At 38.0% G+C, this 21,597-nt stretch overlaps 1 protein-coding gene across 1 annotated transcript in view; it reads left to right on the forward strand.

The window, feature by feature from the left end:
- DNAH7 (dynein axonemal heavy chain 7) overlaps nt 1-21,597 on the forward strand; it is a 283,116-nt gene that overhangs the window by 189,611 nt on the left and 71,908 nt on the right. Inside the window, exons 44-46 of the mRNA XM_049772925.1 lie at nt 1,405-1,590; nt 3,041-3,204; nt 20,739-20,893. Of these exons, the coding sequence (XP_049628882.1) occupies nt 1,405-1,590; nt 3,041-3,204; nt 20,739-20,893 (505 nt within the window). The remainder of the gene's footprint in view (nt 1-1,404; nt 1,591-3,040; nt 3,205-20,738; nt 20,894-21,597) is intronic.

Raw genomic sequence — 21,597 nt, forward strand, 5'->3', positions numbered from 1 at the left:
AATATTTTTAGGGGTAGTTGTTGTTGGCAACTTTATTATAGTTTATGAATTAACATAGTATTTCTATGTTTATTTAATTTTTAGTTTAAGCATTTTTGAGAAAAGAATGGATAAAATAATGAAATTAGGAAGATAAAAGTTATTAAATGAGAAAAATAAAATGGAAAAAGTTTGAGTTTAGGAAGTATTTGCAATATCACCATTTTCATTTTTCTTTCATAAAGATGTTTAAACAAACTGCTATATTTTTTCTTTATCTAAAATTTGTTTTTAATATGTTTTAATGTATTTATATTAGTGCTAGCATTTATTAAATGTTATTAATACAAGTCTTAACACTAGGCAAAAGTATAAGAAAACATTTTTTAATCTTTCAAAAATAATGATGTTTAGTCACTTAGATAAGATATATTTAGATATGTATTGGATATGCTATTGCCTGGATGGAAAGATCTTCTCAAATTTACTACTTTCATAATTGCCCTTTTCCAAGGAATTATACTGATTAATTACATGTAATCAAAGTTGATTAACAGTCTTATGCACAGTCAAATTTAAACTAATGATTGATGTCCTAATTGAAGAAAATTCCATGTGTATACATTGACACATTTCATCATCTCGAAAATTGTGCTTTGTAATTAAGCTTAAATTATTAAAAACTTTAAAATATCTAACCTTTAAAATTATCATTAAATTAGCCATCAGTGAAATGAGAGCAAACATTCATAGAACTCAAAAAATAATCGATTTAGATTAGTAATATGGGGGAGAAATTCTGTATTTGTTAGACAATGTCTTATATTGCTTAACTTCAAGGGTCTCCAGATGTAGTTCAGTTCCTTAGAGATATTCTTTGCATCATATTATAAACATTCATCATAATTTTTTATAAATTATAAAGTGAATTCTTTATTGTGAAAAAATGTCTGAACCCTCATGGGCTTGCCAATCTAGATATTGGGATATAACACATTTCTCTTAAGATATTTCAGATGCTGAGGCCAGAGAGATAGCACAGCTCTAGGGCATTCGCCTTGAACGTGGCCAACTCAGGACAGACCTGGGTTTGATCCCAGCATCCTATATGGTCCCCCGAGCCAGAAGTGATTTCCAAACTGGAGCCAGGAGAGCCAGGAGTAACCCCTGAGTGCCACCTGATGTGTCCCAAAAACCAAAAGAAAAAAGAAAAAAAGAAAGAAATTTCAGATATAAGTCTGAAGTCTGAAAAGTTAAAAGTTGGACATCTAAGAAGTGCTTAAATAAAGATATTATTTAAAAAAAAAAAAAAAGAGTTTAAAAAATGTTCAGATGCAAACTTGGAAGGAAGCAAATTTATCCCCACATTTTTAACTTGTTCCGGTATTGGATAAGTAAATGCTGATAAGAATGCTTATATTCAAGGTTGACTTGTGCAGTAAAAAGCTAGAACGAGCTGAGCAGTTGATCGGAGGCCTGGGAGGGGAGAAAACGCGATGGAGTCGGACTGCTCTGGAGCTGGGAGAGTTGTACTTCAACCTGACTGGTGACATCCTCATTTCCTCCGGTGTTATTGCCTACCTGGGAGCCTTCACATCTAGCTACCGCCAGGTAAGGACTGGACTTCAGTGTCAAGCACCCCAAATGGTCCCTGAGCCCCACCAGGTGTGATTCTTCTACACAAAGCCAGGAGTAAGCCCTAAGTACTGCCAGGTGTGACTTAAAAAACAACCAACCAAACAGAAAATGAGAACATTTATACTAACATAAAAAATATTTTTTGTTGTTTTGTTTTTGAGTCACACCCGGTGATGCTCAGGGGTTACGCCTGGCTATGTGCTTAGAAATCGCTCCTGACCTGGGGAACCATATGGGTCGCCGGGGGTTGAACCCAGGTCCTTCATGGGTCAGCCGCGTGCAAAGCAAACACGCTACCTCTTGCTATTGCTCTGGCCCCTAAAAAAATAATTTTTAAAATTGGTGTCTAACAAATCTCAGACTATTGACATGGTTACAAAATATTTTGTCACCAAAAATTTATTTTATACAGTATTTAAGAGGTGTTCTGTTAACTTGACCACTAATTTCCTCCCAAATTGTACTGGCCAATGTTTTGCAAACCTAAAGCACTGTTGAATGTTGATCAAACTATCTTATCAGAAGCCCAAGAGAGATGCCGTCTCAGTCAAGGTCACTTTGACTATAATAGCATCTTTATCTGCCCCTAAGCCTGTAGCAGCAAATACAAACTTTTCTTTGCCTTTGGATTTTGTATATAGACATGTTTTATTGCTATTTCTGAATCCTTGATCTCTCACCTCAGATTGGAACTTGATCTCTGCCTTTTTTTAAATGTAAATTTGTACTTCTGTTTCTGGGTGTATTCTGATGTATCTCAGATGGCTATCCTAAACTGTGCTATGTTCCTGATGTGCCACCATCTTTCCCCCAGGTATGCTAGAGTCAGAAACATAGGTTTTCTGTATTTCCAAATTGGAGATAACCCCCCATAACTTAATATTGTTGTGCTGTACATTTGTAAGTTAAAGACCACAAAAGTTAAAACCAATGGGAATCTCCTTCAGATATGTATAATATATATACAATAAATAATGTATATATGTATAATATGAAATTTTGTAATACTTATTGGCAATATTTTTATGCACTAGCTTTCATCTTCTCTTTTAAATGTTCTATTTAATCTTACTATGAGATACAAGTACTTTCTGAGTCTGCAACGAATCTAAATAATGATTTTATCTGAAAAAATCTGATAATTAAAAATAATTTTTGAGTGGTTGGAGCAATAGCACAGTGATAGAGCCTTTGCCTTGCAAACAACCAATCCAAGATGAACCTGGTTTGTTCCCCAGCATCCCATATGGTCCCCCAGCCAGGAGCGATTTGTGAGTGCATCAATGGTGTAGGCCAAAAACAAACAAAAAATTTTGAGGTTGCTTAAAAATATTTGGTCGACTTAACAAGGCATAATTCAGGAGTTGATAAAGTAGTCATTTGATTACTCTGCTTCTTTTATATTTTTATGCATGTTTTGAAGAACCAAACCAAGGAGTGGGCTATGTTATGCAAGGGAAGAGATATCCCCTGCTCTGAAGATTATTCGCTTATGAGTACCCTGGGAGAACCAGTGACAATTCGAGTATGGAATATTGCAGGATTACCTTCAGACTCATTTTCCATTGATAATGGAATCATCATAATGTAAGGAAAATATTTCTCCCTAAATTATTTTAGTTAGTAAATTTTTTATTTGTGAATTTATAGAAAAGTAAAAGTTAGAAAAAATTTTATAGTATTAAAATTTTGAATATTTTTTCTATTAATAGTTTATTATTAGCAAGAAAAACACACCCCAAATTCATATAACTTATGTATAATTTTAAATAAGATTTTAGCAAATAGAGCAAACCCCTTAATATATAATTAAAGTCCAAAATTATTATTACCATCAAACACATAATTGAGGACAGAAGATTGTTGCAAACATTTAAAAGTTAAAAAAAAAACCACATAGATTGTGGTTCATTTTTTAATCAATTTTTGACAAGTAAAGTCAAACCTGGCCACAAATAACTTTAAAATTTGTATTATCTTTAGATAAGTGTCATTACTTCTGCTCAATGAAAGATGTGCAATTGGTTGGTGGTGATGATGGGTTGGGGTGTTCCAAATTGCAAAAGCTATATTACATATTTAAATTGTTTAGGCAACTTAACATTTTTCTTAAACATTTTCAGGGAAAAAAGATTATTTTGTTGATTTAGAAGAAATATTAAAAATATTTTCATTGGATAACTAAAACTACATATTGAGTACTCTGCTTCAATTGTTTAATACATAGGTGAATTTATAGAATCTAGTAAAATAATTTGAAAATAGTAAGCTAAATGATAAAGTAAAAGATATATTAAATGATTTTAACACGTTTTGGATAGCAGCTATTCATCCTTGGATAGATACCTTATGTACATCTATATTTATGTTTATTCAACAATAGAAACATAATTAGACATTGGTAAGGAACATTACTAAAAATTTAGAAACCCGTATTTTTACTTTTGTTTTTCTCAAGCTAGGTCTACTATCCAATGCAAAGCTGTATTTCTCAAACGTTTTTAGGCCATAGTCCCCTTCCAACCTTATTTCCTTTCAGTAGCCTCTCAGTGGCCTCTGCATCTTATATGATGGTCCCCATTTACTTCATTTTCACTTGTAGCCCTATGGGACATATTAGAGCTCGATAAAGGGACAGTATGGACTTTTTAAAAATTCTAGGCTAAAGATTAGTAAAAACTTTTAATGTTAGTGTCATTGTTTTCTTCTTGGAAAAAATTAATAAATTTGCTCTTCCCAAGCAACTTATGAAGATAGTAGGTCAGCTATGTCTTCTATGTCTTTGTTTTGGTTTGGAACTAGTATACCTGTGTTCCACTTAACAAATCCAATGATAGCATGTGTGTCTTATCTTCCAACTAATCTCTTTCTTTGAGAGTTTAGAACTGTAAGTGCATGTACTTTTAGGTTTAGAGATTCCTCTGTGATATTTTTTATTGAAGTAATGTTAGTTTATAGGATTGTACCTATTGCTATTTTAGGGATATACTATTATTGTACTATATCAAGGTCTCTAGATCTCTCTACCATAGGACAGTAGACTCGTTTGCTTTCATAGTAACCTAAGTTCTGTCATCAGTGATTGTTTACCAGGAAAATAAACTCACAATGAAGATAGGAAGTGATGATAGTATGCTATGACTTCTACATTTTTTCTACTTATAAAAATGTCAAAATTATTAATGAAAGGGATGGTATAAACTTTACTAAAGAAGGAAATAGTACGGTAACTATTTTTCCTTGATTTATTTTTTCAATAACTTTTCTTAATTTTCTACTGAGAGGCTTCAGTAAATAAGTTTAGGCATTCATTTTGTAATTCTAAGCTATGCATTTTATTTACTTACCTAGAACATACTTTCATTTTAAAGAGATATTTGCTCGATAATGATAATATGTAATACTGAACACTAAATATGAACCTAATCTTAAACTAAGTGCTTTACACCTACTCTCTCTGCCAAGTGGGTAGATTACTTAAGATGCCGGAAGACTTTATAAAATTTAGATGTTACAATATAAATAACATTTGGAGCTAGAAACATCTGAAAGTCCTCAGCTAATCAGAATTTCAGAGACTAGTAATAATATTAAATGTAACCGGATTGCCTTTGAACATTTAACAAAATTTCCCAAAGCCTCTATTTTATACAATGCTGCCTCTTAAAAAAATGTGTTTCTATTTCTGTAGTTAAGTAAATTAGATTTATTTCGGCAGCAATTACAAATGAGAGGAATATTGCGTTTCTTTGCTGCTTAAACTGTGCGTTTGTCTAAAGGGAGAAATGGCAATTTTGAAATGAATCACAGCTACATGTTAAGATTCTTTCCACACAGAGGACTAGTTCAAAGTGTGGGGACTGGAGCAATAGTACAGCAAGTTGGGTGCATGCCTTGCATCTGGCAACCCAGGTTTAAGATCTGAGTTCAATTCCAGCACTCCATAGGCCCTTTAAACAGCCCACCAGAAACGATCATGTCAAATTCAAGGACTTAATATTTACCGAAAGAGAAACATTTAGTTATTGATGAAGAGGGTGGCGGAGTGATGTGGATGTTTCCTAGGCTATGCGCAGGGGATAGGCGTCACTTATAACAATTGTCCACCCAGTTGTGTGATCTTGATGGCTTAGTGCTCAGAGCAGGCTGTGTGGAGCTGTTCATGTCTCAGGGTGCTGAATGGCAAGTTTCATGAACACTATACCCTCTAGTGCTTGGGTGACCATGTAGGGTCAGAAACTGACCAGGGGGCTGCCTGCTGGATAGACAGGATAGACTATGCTCCATACATTCCCAGCCCCGAAAAGAGCTATTGAAACCAATATATGTTACATGGTGTCCTCCACATCGTTGTATTATATAATGTGTTATAATTACATTATATATAATATATTATATGATATTATGTTTAACATATTATTGATACATATATTTTGTAATCAGCTTATTCATTCCTAATTACATTGAATATCCCTATTAAAATTTTATTCATTGGTATGGTTTGCTATGGAAACCCTAATTGTAAGAAACAAGTATTATAAACTGAAATAATAGCATTCTCTTATTTTTGAAGCAAAACAATTTTGAATTAAGGAATCATTTAAGCAAACAAAGTCTCTTGTTTATTTTTGTTCTGGGCTTGGAGGCCACACTAGTATGATGCTCAGAGACTGGCTTTGTGCTCCACAGTAACCTCTGGCAGTGCTTAAGGGACCATATCCAGTGACAGAAATTCAAATGGTGGAAAAAATAAAGTTGATACAATTATTAAATAAAATTTTAAAATAATATCCATGTGTAAATATATTTATATAAATATATTACATTTTTCTGCATAAACACAGAGATAGAGAGACAGAAATAGTGTAGAATGTATAGTTTCAGGATCATTTGACAATATTATTCATTTTTTTCCACTGAATACTCTTTGCATCTTTGAAAATTCAGTTATCTATAGAAATGTGGCCTATTTTAGGATTGTCAAACCTGTCCCACAGATCTGTTTGTCCATGCTTTGTTGCTGCTCTAGTGATCAGAATTACATTTGGATGTGTTTGGATTCCAGCATGTAAAGTTCTGAGTCTCAAAGGCAGAGGAAACAAGGGTCTCACACATACAAAGCTTATGTTTGACTGCTGTGCCACATGCCTGACCCAGAACTTTGTAGCATCATGTTTTGATGTTTAATACTTAGTCTTCCAACTTTGTTCTCTTTGCAAATTATTTGTCTAGTTCTATCTCTCAATATAGATTTCAAAATAATTTTTAAATATTATAAAATACTGTTCTTGGATTTCCATTGTAACTATATGGAGTCTACAGATCATTTAGGAAATAATTGACATCTTATTATCAGTCTTCCAATCTATTAATGCAGTCTATTTTTATCATTAATTTATATCTTTGAGGACAGTACAGTGGGTAGGTCATGTGCCATGCATGTGGATAACCCAGTATGATCAATCCCTAGCACCCTAAGCACTGCCAGGAGTGATCACTGAGTACAAAGCCAGGAATAAATTCTGAGCATCACTAGGTTTGGGCTCCCTCCCAGAAAACACAATGTAATATTTATTTCTTATTTTTCATTACTGCAGTTATTAGGTTTATACTGTTATTTTATAGACTATTTTAAATGGTACTCTAATAATAATTTTATCAGGTTATTGTTGCTATTAGGAAACTAAGTTTTTATTTAATATAAGAAGGAACATAACATTTCCAGGGCGGGTCTCCAGAACGTGAAAACCGGCGGGCTTTCGCAGAAGCCAGCTGCCCTGTTTGGGACATCAGGCAGGGAAAAGCCACGAATCTGCACCCGCCCAGTGGAGTCCAACTGTGAGTGCTCCTTGTAAATGTTTCTCTACTGTCCTCTTGCGTGAAACTCTTGGGAGTGGGGCAAAAGACGCTCCAGAAATCTGCTCTCCCAGACGCCATTTCAAGGGCGGGTCTCCAGAACGTGAAAACCAGTGGGCTTTCGCAGAAGCCAGCTGCCCTGTTTGGGACATCAGGCAGGGAAAAGCCACGAATCTGCACCCGCCCAGTGGAGTCCAACTGTGAGTGCTCCTTGTAAATGTTTCTCTACTGTCCTCTTGCGTGAAACTCTTGGGAGTAGGGCAAAAGACGCTCCAGAAGTCTGCTCTCCCAGACGCCATTTCCAGGGCGGGTCTCCAGAACGTGAAAACCAGCGGGCTTTCGCAGAAGCCAGCTGCCCTGTTTGGGACATCAGGCAGGGAAAAGCCACGAATCTGCACCTGCCCAGTGGAGTCCAACTGTGAGTGCTCCTTGTAAATGTTTCTCTACTGTCCTCTTGCGTGAAACTCTTGGGAGTGGGGCAAAAGACGCTCCAGAAGTCTGCTCTCCCAGACGCCATTTCCAGGGCGGGTCTCCAGAACGTGAAAACCGGTGGGCTTTCGCAGAAGCCAGCTGCCCTGTTTGGGACATCAGGCAGGGAAAAGCCACGAATCTGCACCCGCCCAGTGGAGTCCAACTGTGAGTGCTCCTTGTAAATGTTTCTCTACTGTTCTCTTGCGTGAAACTCTTGGGAGTGGGGCAAAAGACGCTGCAGAAATCTGCTCTCCCAGACGCCATTTCCAGGGCGGGTCTCCAGAACGTGAAAACCGGCGGGCTTTCGCAGAAGCCAGCTGCCCTGTTTGGGACATCAGGCAGGGAAAAGCCACGAATCTTCACCTGCCCAGTGGAGCCCAACTGTGAATGCTCCTTGTAAATGTTTCTCTACTGTCCCCTTGCGTGAAACTCTTGGGAGTGGGGCAAAAGACGCTCCAGAAATCTGCTCTCCCAGACGCCATTTCCAGGGCGGGTCTCCAGAACGTGAAAACCGGCGGGCTTTCACAGAAGCCAGCTGCCCTGTTTGGGACATCAGGCAGGGAAAAGCCACGAATCTGCACCTGCCCAGTGCAGCCCAACTGTGAGTGCTCCTTGTAAATGTTTCTCTACTGTCCTCTTGCGTGAAACTCTTGGGAGTGGGGCAAAAGACGCTCCAGAAATCTGCTCTCCCAGACGCCATTTCCAGGGCGGGTCTCCAGAACGTGAAAACCGGCAGGCTTTCACAGAAGCCAGCTACCCTGTTTGGGACAACAGGCAGGGAAAAGCCACGAATCTGCACCTGCCCAGTGGAGCCCAACTGTGAGTGCTCCTTGTAAATGTTTCTCTACTGTCCTCTTGCGTGAAACTCTTGGGAGTGGGGCAAAAGACGCTCCAGAAGTCTGCTCTCCCAGACGCCATTTCCAGGGCGGGTCTCCAGAACGTGAAAACCGGCGGGCTTTCACAGAAGCCAGCTGCCCTGTTTGGGACATCAGGCAGGGAAAAGCCACGAATCTGCACCTGCACAGTGGAGCCCAACTGTGAGTGCTCCTTGTAAATGTTTCTCTACTGTCCTCTTGCGTGAAACTCTTGGGAGTGGGGCAAAAGACGCTCCAGCAGAGCACGGCTGCTCCTCTTCGCTACGTGGCCGTGCGCTCTGTCTAAGAAAAGAACACCATCGTAACAAGAAGAAAAAAATCACACTAAGAAATGAGCTATAACACAGAAGCAAGCATTCGTCTTCGGACTGTCTTCTCCGTTGAATGCTTGGGCCTAAGATTTGATCCAGTGTGAGGCTTCACCCACGGAGGACTCCCCTCCCTTAAGGACAAGTCAGCCCATCCAGAAAGGGCGGAGCCAGAGAAGTGTGCTGCCTACATCATATAGCCAATGAATACCACCACAACACGTAGAAAAACCCAAAATACAAGTGTGACAATGGGGAAACAACGCAGGCCAGCATCAGACATAGAGAATGAAGAGGACAATTCTGATGACCAGATAATGGCCAACCAACTAATCAACCTCTCAGATAAGGACTTTAGACTAGCAATATGGAATATGTTCAAAGAACTCAAAGAAACCATGAATCGAGTTGAACAGAACACTAATAAGAACCAAGAAAATATGAAGACAGAAATCACAAAACTCCAAACTGAAATAACATATCAATTAACAGGCCTGAAAAAGTCAGTAAACGAAGTGAATGACAAAATGGATAAGCTCTGGGACAGGGTATCAGAAGCTGAGAATAGACTTGGTGCTGTGGAAGATGAGATACATAACAATTCCATACAGCAGGAGAGATTGGACAAAAAACTTAAAGCAAATGAGCAGACAATGGAAAAATTAGTCAAAGAATGGGAACAGATGAAAATAGAAGTCTATGATAAGATCAACAGAAACAACTTAAGAATCATTGGAGTCCCAGAGACCCAGGAAGAAAATTCCCAGGAAGAATCAATGGTCAAGAACATCATTAAAGAGAAACTTCCAGAGCTAAAAAATATAGGTGATCAAATCCTACATGCTCGAAGAGTACCAACCAAAAGAGACCCCAGAAAAAACACCCCAAGACACATCCTAGTCACAATGACAAATCCCACAGATAGAGACAGAATTCTGAAAACAGCAAGATCAAAAGGGGAAATTACGTTCAAGCAAGCGTCCTTGAGATTTACAGCAGACCTGTCACCAGAAACACTCAATGCCAGAAAGCAGTGGTGGGATATTGTGACAAGACTGAATGAAATGAATGCTTCACCCAGAATACTATACCCAGCAAAACTCACTTTCCGATTTGACGGAAGAATACATGGTTTCACAGACAAAAAGCAACTCAGAAACTTTACAGACTCCAAACCAGTCTTAAGAGAAAAACTGAAAGACCTAATTTAAGACAAGACTAACCAAGAGACACACCAAATTTCGATATAAAGATGGAATTAAATCCCAGGACAATTCTTTCTCTCAATGTCAATGGACTAAATGCACCAGTCAAGAGACACAGAGTGGCTAAATGGATCAAAAAACACAATCCAACCTTCTGCTGCCTACAAGAAACGCACCTGAATAGTCAGAACAAACATAGACTCAAAATAAAAGGCTGGAGAAAAATTATCCAAGCAAACAACACCCATAAAAAAGCTGGAGTGGCCATACTAATATCAGATAATGCAAACTTTATACTCAGGAAGGTTGTAAGGGACAAAGATGGACATTTTATATTAATCAAGGGGTATGTAGAGCAGGAAGAAATAACTCTCCTAAACATATATGCACCGAATGAGGGGCCAGCAAAATATTTAATACAACTGTTGACAAATCTGAAAAATAATATCAATAACAACACAATAATTGTGGGGGACCTCAACACGGCTTTGTCAACACTGGATAGGTCAACCAGACTGAAACCCAACAAGAATATACTAGATCTGAGGAGAGAATTGGAAGAAAGAGGCTTAGTGGATATATATAGGACACTCCACCCCCAGAAACCTGGATACACATTCTTCTCCAATGTACATGGGACATTCTCCAGGATAGACTACATGCCGGCACATAAAACATACCTCCATAATATCAAGAGGATAGAAATTTTGCAGACTGCCTTTGCTGACCACAAGGCTCTGAAATTATTTGTGAATTCCAAAGGGACTCAGAAGAAGAACCTTAACACCTGGAAGTTAAACAGCCTCATACTCAATAACCAGTGGGTCCGAGATGAAATCAAGGAGGAAATCAAAAGGTTCCTGGAAACAAATGACAATCAAGACACAAACTATCAGAACTTATGGGACACAGCAAAAGCAGTACTGAGAGGAATATTTATAGCTTTGAAGGACAAATCAGGAAGGAAGAAGGAGCTTACCTGAGTAGCCTAATGACACAGCTAATAGAACTAGAAAATGCTCAACAAAAGGACCCAAAAATAGGAAGACAGAAGGAAATAACAAAGCTGAGAGCAGAGATCAATGAAGTGGAAACCCAAAAAAACAATCCGAAAGATCAACGAAAGCAGAAGTTGGTTCTTTGAAAAAATAAACAAGATTGATAGACCACTGGCAAACCTAACAAAGAAAGAGAGAGAGAGAAACTTGATAACTCGTATTAGGAATGAAAAAGGAGAGATCACTACTGATATGAGAGAGATTCAGAGGGTAATCAGAAACTATTTTGAGAAACTCTACGCCACTAAAAATGAGAACCTGGAAGAAATGGATAAATTCTTGGACCCTTATAATCTTCCACGGTTGAAGGAAGAGGATGTAGCATATCTAAACAACCCCATCACCATTGATGAAATTAGAATGGTAATCAAAGGTCTGCCGAAAAACAAAAGCCCAGGCCCAGATGGATTCACTAATGAATTCTTTCAAACTTTCCAAGAGGAACTACTACCAATCCTGGCAAGACTCTTTCATGAAATTGAATAAACGGAAACACTTCCAAATAGCTTTTATGAAGCCAACATCACCTTGATACCTAAACCAGACAGAGATGCTACAAAAAAAGAAAATTACAGACCAATATCGCTGATGAATGCAGATGCAAAGATCCTCAACAAAATCCTGGCAAATAGGATTCAATGCCTCATTAAGAAGATCATCCACTATGATCAAGTAGGTTTCATCCCAGGAATGCAAGTCTGGTTTAACATCCGTAAATCTATCAGCATCATACACAACATCAATAACAAGAAAAATAAAAACCACATGATCATATCAATAGATGCAGAGAAAGCATTTGATAAGGTCCAACACCCATTCTTGATCAAAACTCTCAGCAAGATGGGAATGGAAGGAACCTTTCTCAATCTAGTTGAAGCCATCTACCACAAGCCAACGGCAAATATTATCCTTAACGGAGAAAAACTAAAAGCCTTCCCTCTAAATTCTGGTACAAGACAAGGCTGTCCTCTCTCACCACTCCTATTCAACATAGCACTGGAAGTACTTGCTATAGCGATTAGGCAAGAAAAAGATATCAAGGGAATCCAGATAGGAAAGGAAGAAGTCAAGCTCTCACTGTTTGCAGATGACATGATACTCTACTTAGAAAACCCTAAAGACTCTACCAAAAAGCTTCTAGAAACAATAGATTCATATAGCAAGGTGGCAGGCTACAAAATTAACACACAAAAATCAATGGCCTTTCTATACACCAACAGTAATAAGGAAGAAATGGTCATTAAGAAAACAACCCCATTCACAATAGTGCCACACAAACTCAAATATCTTGGAATCAACTTCACTAAAAATGTGAAGGACCTATACAGAGAAAACTATAAAACTCTGTTCCAAGAAATAAGAGAGGACACGCGGAAATGGAAATGCATACCCTGCTCGTGGATTGGCAGGATTAACATCATCAAAATGGCAATACTCCCCAAGGCATTATACAGATTTAATGCTATCCCTCTAAAGATACCCATGACATTCTTCAAAGAAGTGGATCAGACACTTTTGAAATTCATTTGGAACAATAAACACCCTCGAATAGCCAAAGCAATCATTGGGAAAAAGAATATGGGAGGAATTACTTTCCCCAACTTTAAACTGTACTACAAAGCAATAGTTATCAAAACAGCATGGTATTGGAATAAGGACAGGCCCTCAGATCAGTGGAATAGGCTTGAATACTCAGAAAATTTTCCCCAGACATACAATCAACTAATTTTTGATAAAGGAGCAGGAAACCCTAAATGGAGCAGGGAAAGCCTCTTCAACAAGTGGTGTTGGCACAATTGGATAGCCGCTTGCAAAAAATTGAACTTAGACCCCCAGCTATCATCATGTACGAAGGTAAAATCCAAATGGATTAAAGACCTCGATATCAGCCCCAAAACCATAAGATATATAGAACAGCACATAGGCAAGACACTCCAGGACATTACAGGCATCTTCAAGGAGGAAACTGCACTCTCCAAGCAAGTGAAAGCAGAGATTAACAGATGGGAATATATTAAGCTGAGAAGCTTCTGCACCTCAAAGGAAATAGTGCCCAGGATACAAGAGCCACCCACTGAGTGGGAGAAACTATTCACCCAATACCCATCGGATAAGGGGCTAATCTCCAAAATATACAAGGCACTGACAGAACTTTACAAGAAAAAAACATCTAATCCCATCAAAAAATGGGGAGAAGAAATGAACAGACACTTTGACAAAAAAGAAATACAAATGGCCATAAGACACATGAAAAAGTGCTCCACATCACTAATCATCAGGGAGATGCAAATCAAAACAACGATGAGATACCACCTCACACCACAGAGAATGGCACACATCACAAAGAATGAGAATAAACAGTGTTGGCGGGGATGTGGAGAGAAAGGAACTCTTATCCACTACTGGTGGGAATGCCATCTAGTTCAACCTTTATGGAAAGCGATATGGAGATTCCTTCAAAAACTGGAAATTGAGCTCCCATATGATCCAGCTATACCACTCCTAGGAATATACCCTAAGAACACAAAAATACAGTACAAAAACCCCTTCCTTACACCCATATTCATTGCAGCACTATTTACCATAGCAAGAATCTGGAAACAACCAAGATGCCCTTCAACAGATGAATGGCTAAAGAAACTGTGGTACATATACACAATGGAATATTATGCAGCTGTCAGGAGAGATGAAGTCATGAAATTTTCCTATACATGGATGTACACGGAATCTATTATGCTGAGTGAAATAAGTCAGAGAGAGAGAGAAACACAGAATGGTCTCACTCATCTATGGGTTTTAAGAAAAATGAAAGACATTCTTGCAATAATAATTTTAGACACAAAAGAGAAAAGAGCTGGAAGTTCCAGCTCACCACAGGAAGCTCACCACAAAGAGTGATGAGTTTAACTAGAGAAATAACTACATTCTGAACTTTCCTAATAATGAGAATGTATGAGGGAAATGGAGAGCCTGTTTAAAGTACAGGCAGGGGTTAGGTGGGGAGGAGGGAGACTTGGGACATTGGTGGTGGGAATGTTGCACTGGTGATGGGTGGCGTTCTTTACATGACTGAAACCCAAACACAATCATGTATGTAATCAAGGTGTTTAAATAAAATTAAAAAAAAAAAAAGAAGGAACATAAGAAGATGGTTCCTATCTATTTTTTGCCACTGACAAAGCCTGTTGCCAATTGGCTTTTACAGGAAGTGAAAGTTCTTTGACACTGAATGTTTAAACTGTTAATAGGAGGCTTCTCAGCCTCTAGACCACTGGGAAATAGCACGTTTGTCATTTAAGTCACTGCATGTATGGGAACTTATTATAGCAATTTAAAAGACTAAAATACCTTTATAATTCCATGTGCAACAGATGCCCCTTTGCCCAGTTCTACTGTTGAAAGTGAGTGTATTTTGCTCTGTGTTTTAGGTGATTGTGTGAATTTACTGTTTCCATTGTGCAATTAAGTCTGTGAGATAGACTATCCTAGAGGCTGGGACAGACAAGAAAATGAAATGAAATGAAATGACAAAACACATTTTCCCTCACATCATCTGGATTTATTTGATTATTTTTCAGTCTTTTTTATTATTAAGTTTTTGCTGTCTATATCTGCTGTACTTTTTCTTTATCAGGCATGTTTTTAGACAAAATCCTAGAGATAGAAACTAACACCTCACCTCTTTATTGTCATACCCATGTTTTAAGTTTCTATCCATTCACTTGTCATTTATTTTTAAGAATATATATATATATATATATATATATATATATTACTCAAATATGGGACTGAAGAGATAGCATGGCAGTAGAGCATTTGCCCTGCACGTAGCCAACCCAGGAAGGATTGGGGTTTGAATCCCAGCATTCTATATGGTTATCAAGCCTGCCAGGAGCAATTTCTTTTTTTTTAAATAATTTTTATTTTGACCACAGTGGATTACAAATCTTTCACAGTAATATTTTAGGTACATAATGACATTGAATCAGGGGCAATCCCACCACCATTGTTGTCCTTCCTTCATCCCTGTTCTCAGCATCCATCCCATATCCCCGCCTTTGCCTCCTGGGCTGCTAGTATAAGTGGTCCTCTCTGTGTCTAGCTTGTGTAGATTGGGTATTGATTCTGTTGTCATTGACTTTGGATTTGGTGTGTAAGTCTGATCATTTTCATTTCTACTCAATGTTCATAAGACTATTTAGTCTTGATACCCTTCATTATTTCTCCCTCAATTTGTGAGGCAGAACAAAATGGCTCAAGTTATGTGGTTCTGTTAGAATGAAAGGAAAAAAGAAAGAAGAAAATAAAAGGGGGTCCAAAAATCAAACAAGCAAAAAAAATACCCAAAACAAAACAAAACAGGAGGAGTCCTTCCAGAGGCTATAAATATCAATTTAAGAGGAGAAAGAGAAAAATTAATAAAAATATAACAAAAAAATCAAATAAAAAACCCAAAAGCACCACAGCAATAAGCACCACAGCAATAATACTACAGAAATAAACAACCAAACAATAGCCATTGTCCCAAGATAAAAACAAAACAAAGCACACACACAAAAACAAGCAACAACAACAATAACAAAAATTTATTTACTTCTGCTTTTTTTGCATAGGCACAGTAAATATTGGGGAGATTAGAAAGGGAATTCCCTTGGCCTAAGAGATACAGGGTTTCTCTGCCCTTGAAGTATACTGTCATGGGAATAGCTACAGTCTCCATACATGCTCTTATTTTCTCTCACCTAGGTCCTTTTGTGATGTCTGGAACTTTTCACTCAGTTGTGGATGATAAAATAAGGCCTCTGTAACTAGAGATCTTGGTATTTGCATAAGTCATAGGATGGAGCCTAGGATGGAGACTTTCTTTATTGTTCTAGAAGTTCTGTTCCATCAGTGTTGTTTTAATCAGTCTTCTGCAGTGGGTGGTCTTGGTTTTTGCACCAATCCTAAGATGAAGCCTAGGATAGTCTTTCATTATGTTTCCAGAAGTTCTGCTCAGTTGCAGTTGTCTCTGGAATTAGAGATCTTGGTTGTTATACAGGTCATAGGCCAAAGCCTAGTCTAGGGTCTTTTTTATTGGTCCCAGGATAGGTTCTGCCTAGTTATGGTTGTCAGAGTCAGTCTTCTGTAGTTAGCAATCTTGGATTTTGCACAGATCAAAGGATGACATGTCTTCTGATTTTATCTTATTATTAGGTAGTGAGGTAAGATAACCTTCTCTTAGATCAAGCTGTTGCCATTTCCTCATTGTCAGGATGTCATATAAAACTGGCGCTTGTTGTTGTCAGAGCAATATTAAGAATGTCCCAGAGGGAGTTTGGGTCCTGGATTTTTGTGGAGAGCTGTGTTGGTTCTATGTCTGAGATTTAGGGTTCAGGGTTGGGCGGTCTCTGTCTAATCACATGGAGGTTAAGTTGGGACCACATGACATATGTTCAAGGTGGGAAGCTTGTTTATATATGTAAAATATCCCCCTTTTAGTATGCCTGTGCAAAAAGAAATGGTGCTATATTATATTGCTGGTGCATTTGGGGGTGAGAGTGTCAGGCTCCATCATTTCTGAGCCTCTTTCCAGAGGGTGGGAAAGTTTTCTGCTACTATTTCCCTGACCACTTGTTCTTCCTCTTTTCCTATTTCCTCCCCTTCTCGTATTCCTATAATCCTTAGATTATTTCTTTTGTCTTTGTTCGTTAAATACCTAACTTTTTCTTCCAATGCTTTACCTTTTATTTCCTTATTGGATTCTTTGTCAGTTTGGTTTGTACTTTTTCTTTGAGTTCTTTTATGTGGTTCTCCAACTGTATAATTCTGCTACTATGGCTTTTTTTAATTTCCATTAATTCCATTTGTATGGATTCTCTCAGCTTCTGTAAAAGTTCTTTGATTGATTTGTTCATCTATGGATTTCTTGAACTTGCTGGCTAGTGAGTCCTTGATTTCTTTTGTCATGGCTTGCATTGCCACTTTTAGATCCTCATCTACTGGGCCCATGCATTTTGGTGGACTTGGAAATTTGCTAGGATTTCTCTCCATATCGCTGGTTGTTAGTGTCTTCCTTAATTTGCCCATATTTCTTTGCATTTGGTGGTTTGCTTTGGAGTACATTGTCTTTATATTTCAGCCCTCCTTTGTCATCTGTGGCATGGGGCTGGGTCCCTTCTCCGGAGTGCAACTCTAGGTGGGTATGATGGCTGTAGTCGCTGAGGTTTGACCCCGCCCTCAAGACTCCTCCCTCACTTTACCTGCCAGAAGGCATTGGTTCCCTCCGCCTTGCCCAACCGCAGCAGATTCCCCTCACCCTTCACCTTTTAGAAGGAGTGGAGGAGGTCCAGACTTGTGCCAATTTCCCCCTCTCTGTCTACCTGCCAGACCGAGTGGTTCCCCTCAGAGTACAGCTGTCCCCGCCCCTTAATGGTGCAGCAGCTGCCAAAGCTCTGCCAGTCGGGCCTGATCAATTTCACCCTCCTGCTCTACCTGTCAGACAGCGAGATTCCCCTCTGATCACTCCTGTCCCCCTGCCAGGAGCAATTTCTGAGTGCAGAGTCAGGAGTAACTCCTTAGCGCCGCCAGGTGTGGCCCAAAACCCAAAAATAAACAAACTCAAATAGTTACTTTTCTAATTTTATCAAGACTTATTCATTGTAATCAGTGGAATAAAATATGTAAATGACTGAGTTCAGTTTGGTGACACCAGAAGTTCTTTTCTCTGATTTTTAGATGATGTTTTTTGGACCAATTATCCACATATAGGTTATTCCTCAGAAAATGTCAATTTTTAGAATGAGTTAACTTCCCTGGTCTTGGTCAGGATTCTTTGTTGTTTTATTAGATGATTCTATGCAAACCTTATTTGATCTTGGAAAATGGTAAAGACAAATCAGCATTGATATCCCTCAAGTTACATGCAGTATAGTTGGATGATGCAAATAAGAAATTATAGAATTGACAGAATAGCATGCTATCATGATATGAGAGTATCAAAACTATAAAATGAATGAATTGCTAAAAGAAAGAGAATCCAGACAGGCTTTGTGAGCTGTGTTGCATCTGTGCTGACCTTGAAATAGGAGCCATGAAAGGATGAGAGGTGCATTGTAAACCAAACAAAAAAGCATGAACATGGGTATTGTGGCTCCAAAAATGTCAAAGCAAAAGAAGGAAGAGCCTATCATTCTACTTCACCAGAGAATCATAAATGCTATTTTGACACTGACCCATAATCTTTCATTTCTAAAACCATTCCAATATATAACAGAATGAAACTTACATGTTGATACATTTCATCCTTTTGAATTTTACTTCTCATTCCTTTAGTTTATTTCATAGTTTCCCTTTGTATCAGTTGGCTTCATTTATATCTTCCTGAATAACAATAACAATGTAATAAAATGCCCTCCTCCCCCAAATACTGAAGACATAAACTCCTAATGTGACTGGATTTAGAAATGGGTTCTTTCAGTAGGAAGGAAATAAGTCATGAAGATGGGGCCTCAATCTAATAAGACTGGTGTCTTTATGGAAAAATAAGAGACAGTAGACTGGCAGGTACAGAAGAGCCACATAAGAGCAATGCTGTCTGCAAGTTTAAGGTAAGAAGCTTCTGGAGACATCAGATCTGCCAGCACCTTGGTGCTGTACCCTTAACCTCTGACATTAAATTTCTATGTTAAAGTCAATATTACACAATTAAAAAAATAATTTCATTTTGAGGAATCTCCAAACTTCTTTCTCTTATGATTATCCCAGTTAACTTTTACACTAACAACCTAGTCACATTTTCATTTCTCCACTACTGTGAGGATTTATGGAAATCTGCACTCACATTTAAATAGTGTGACTGCATCCTTGGGAAATTGGCAAGAATTATTGCTTTCTGTTTATTGAAATTATGAAAGAAACATCATAATGCTGGCTGCATGTCACACAAAAGAAAGGTGTTGGCAGACTCTGGCTAAGTCTTTTGTGGCCTCATACTACTCTGTTACTAAACTGGGTTTCTCAGAACTCACTGTGCTTGTTCTTATGTAAATAGGGAGGATGCATGAAAATAAAACAGGAAGTATCAGCTATCCAAAGTACAAAACCCTTTATTTTTAGAAAATATAGTTATTATATCTAATGAAATATGTGATGAATTCCACGTGTGACCTTAAATAAAATGTATTGAACAAATACTGGGTCAGTGATTATGCTAATGTGGGAATGTCTATGGTCCTTGTAAGAACTATGTATTACATTGTGCAGTTGGCCTTTTTGTACACTGTATATCTTTAATTGATTGGGAGTTCAGAGAACTGTTTGACTCTTCTTTCCCAGCTGTACAAATGACAGCAACTAGAAGATGAAAAGATGAAATGATTTGCTCTAGGTCACAATAATTAATAAAGAACAAGAGTGTTCTAATGTATAATGCAATGTATAATAATGTAATTAGAAAGATCAGCAAGTACTTAAAAACATATAATTTGAGCCAGAAAGCTTATACAGTGATGAGTACAAAGCCAGGAGTAAGCCCTGAGTTCCCTTTGAGGGATCCCCCCTTTCCCACACACAAAAATAATAAAATCAAACACAAAACAACACAAAACAAAAGAATGTCTTATTTAAGAACCAGAAGAGTTAGCTTAAGAGGCCCTGGATTTGGGGCCGGTGAGGTGGCACTAGAGGTAAGGTGTCTGCCTTGCAATCGCTAGCCAAGGAAGGACTGAGGTTTGATCCCCCGGCGTCCCATATGGTCCCCCCAAGCCAGGGGCAATTTCTGAGTGCTTAGCCAGGAGTAACCCCTTAGCATCAAACAGGTGTGGCCCGAAAAAAAAAAAAAAGAGAGACCCTGGATTTGAACTTTGGCACTGCAGATTTCCCAAACACTGTCAGATATGTCCCTAATGACCCCTAACTATCACTTTATCTGGGAGCATCATTATATAGGCCTATATAAAAATTTAAAGGATTGCAATTTTCCAAAAAGAAAAAAATAGTTTGAATTAACCCAGAATACTATATCTGAGCAACACTGTCTGGTAGGGTATAAGCACTGAACTACTCAGTGCTTATGTACATGCAAAGTCATGGTTAAGAATCACAGGAAGTGACCCTGGAGCCCCTGAGTACTGTTTTCCTAACACAACCCCCAGCCTTATGTTAAGTTTGCTTTGTCAGATGATATGTAGATTTCCATTCTAGGAGTATGTTCAACTTATGTTCTTCTAGAAAATCATAGCTGCTCATAAACTAAAGGTAAAATATTACTATAAAGTACAAATTCAAAGACAGTGATATGTGCATGCTTACATGGCATAGACGGGTCCCAGTTTGACCAATCTTGTCTCTCTCTCTCTCCCCTTCCAGGAATGCAAGAAGATGGCCTCTGATGATAGATCCACAAGGTCAGGCTAATAAGTGGATCAAGAACTTTGAAAAAGCCAATAGTCTTCACGTTATTAAATTAAATGATCCTGACTATGTCAGGACTCTGGAAAATTGCATACAGTTTGGTACCCCAGGTATGGAGCTAAATAACTTGTGTTACCTGCATTATAGTAAGCTCTGGAGAAGGTACTATCAACCACAAGCACAGTAGGTTCTCAGACACCTCTTAAATGACTTTTTCAGTGTTCTACCCATATTTGTTGATAATCAAGTGAGAACTTTATAGACTACAGTTCTAAAAAGGTTAGAAAATTCACTTTGTCTTAAGACTCTTGTGATGCTTCTTCTAATTTAGCTGTTTTAATATTTGTCTGCTGTTTGCTGCTTTTGTTTTCATTATAATTTCATTTCTGTGACCAAAAGTCTCACTTGATGTTCCTAAAGTACTTTAATGCCTTTATTGAGTTGTCCTTTTTTCAACCTGTTCTATAGAAGTAGTATAGAAATAAGTCCAATTTTACATAACTTAAAATTATCTGCCACTAATGGGTTATGATAGATTATCTGTCATTTTTCTGAAAGATGCTGATAGAATTATAAAAAGGACTTTAAGAAATAAAACTATGCAGTGCCTCAGAGATAACACAGCTGATTGGTGTTTGCTATGCACTTGACCAGCCCAGATTCCATCTCTGGATTCTTATATGGTCCCCCAAACCTGCCATGAATAATTCCTGAGTATAGAGCCAGGATTAACCCCTGAGTGCTGCTGGGTGTGGCCCCAAAACAAAACAAAACAAAAATAAAAAAAACTATGCTTCTCTCATAATTGTTAAAA

This window comes from Suncus etruscus, chromosome 5 (assembly GCF_024139225.1).
Source record: "Suncus etruscus isolate mSunEtr1 chromosome 5, mSunEtr1.pri.cur, whole genome shotgun sequence".
NCBI classification, from domain to species: domain Eukaryota; kingdom Metazoa; phylum Chordata; class Mammalia; order Eulipotyphla; family Soricidae; genus Suncus; species Suncus etruscus.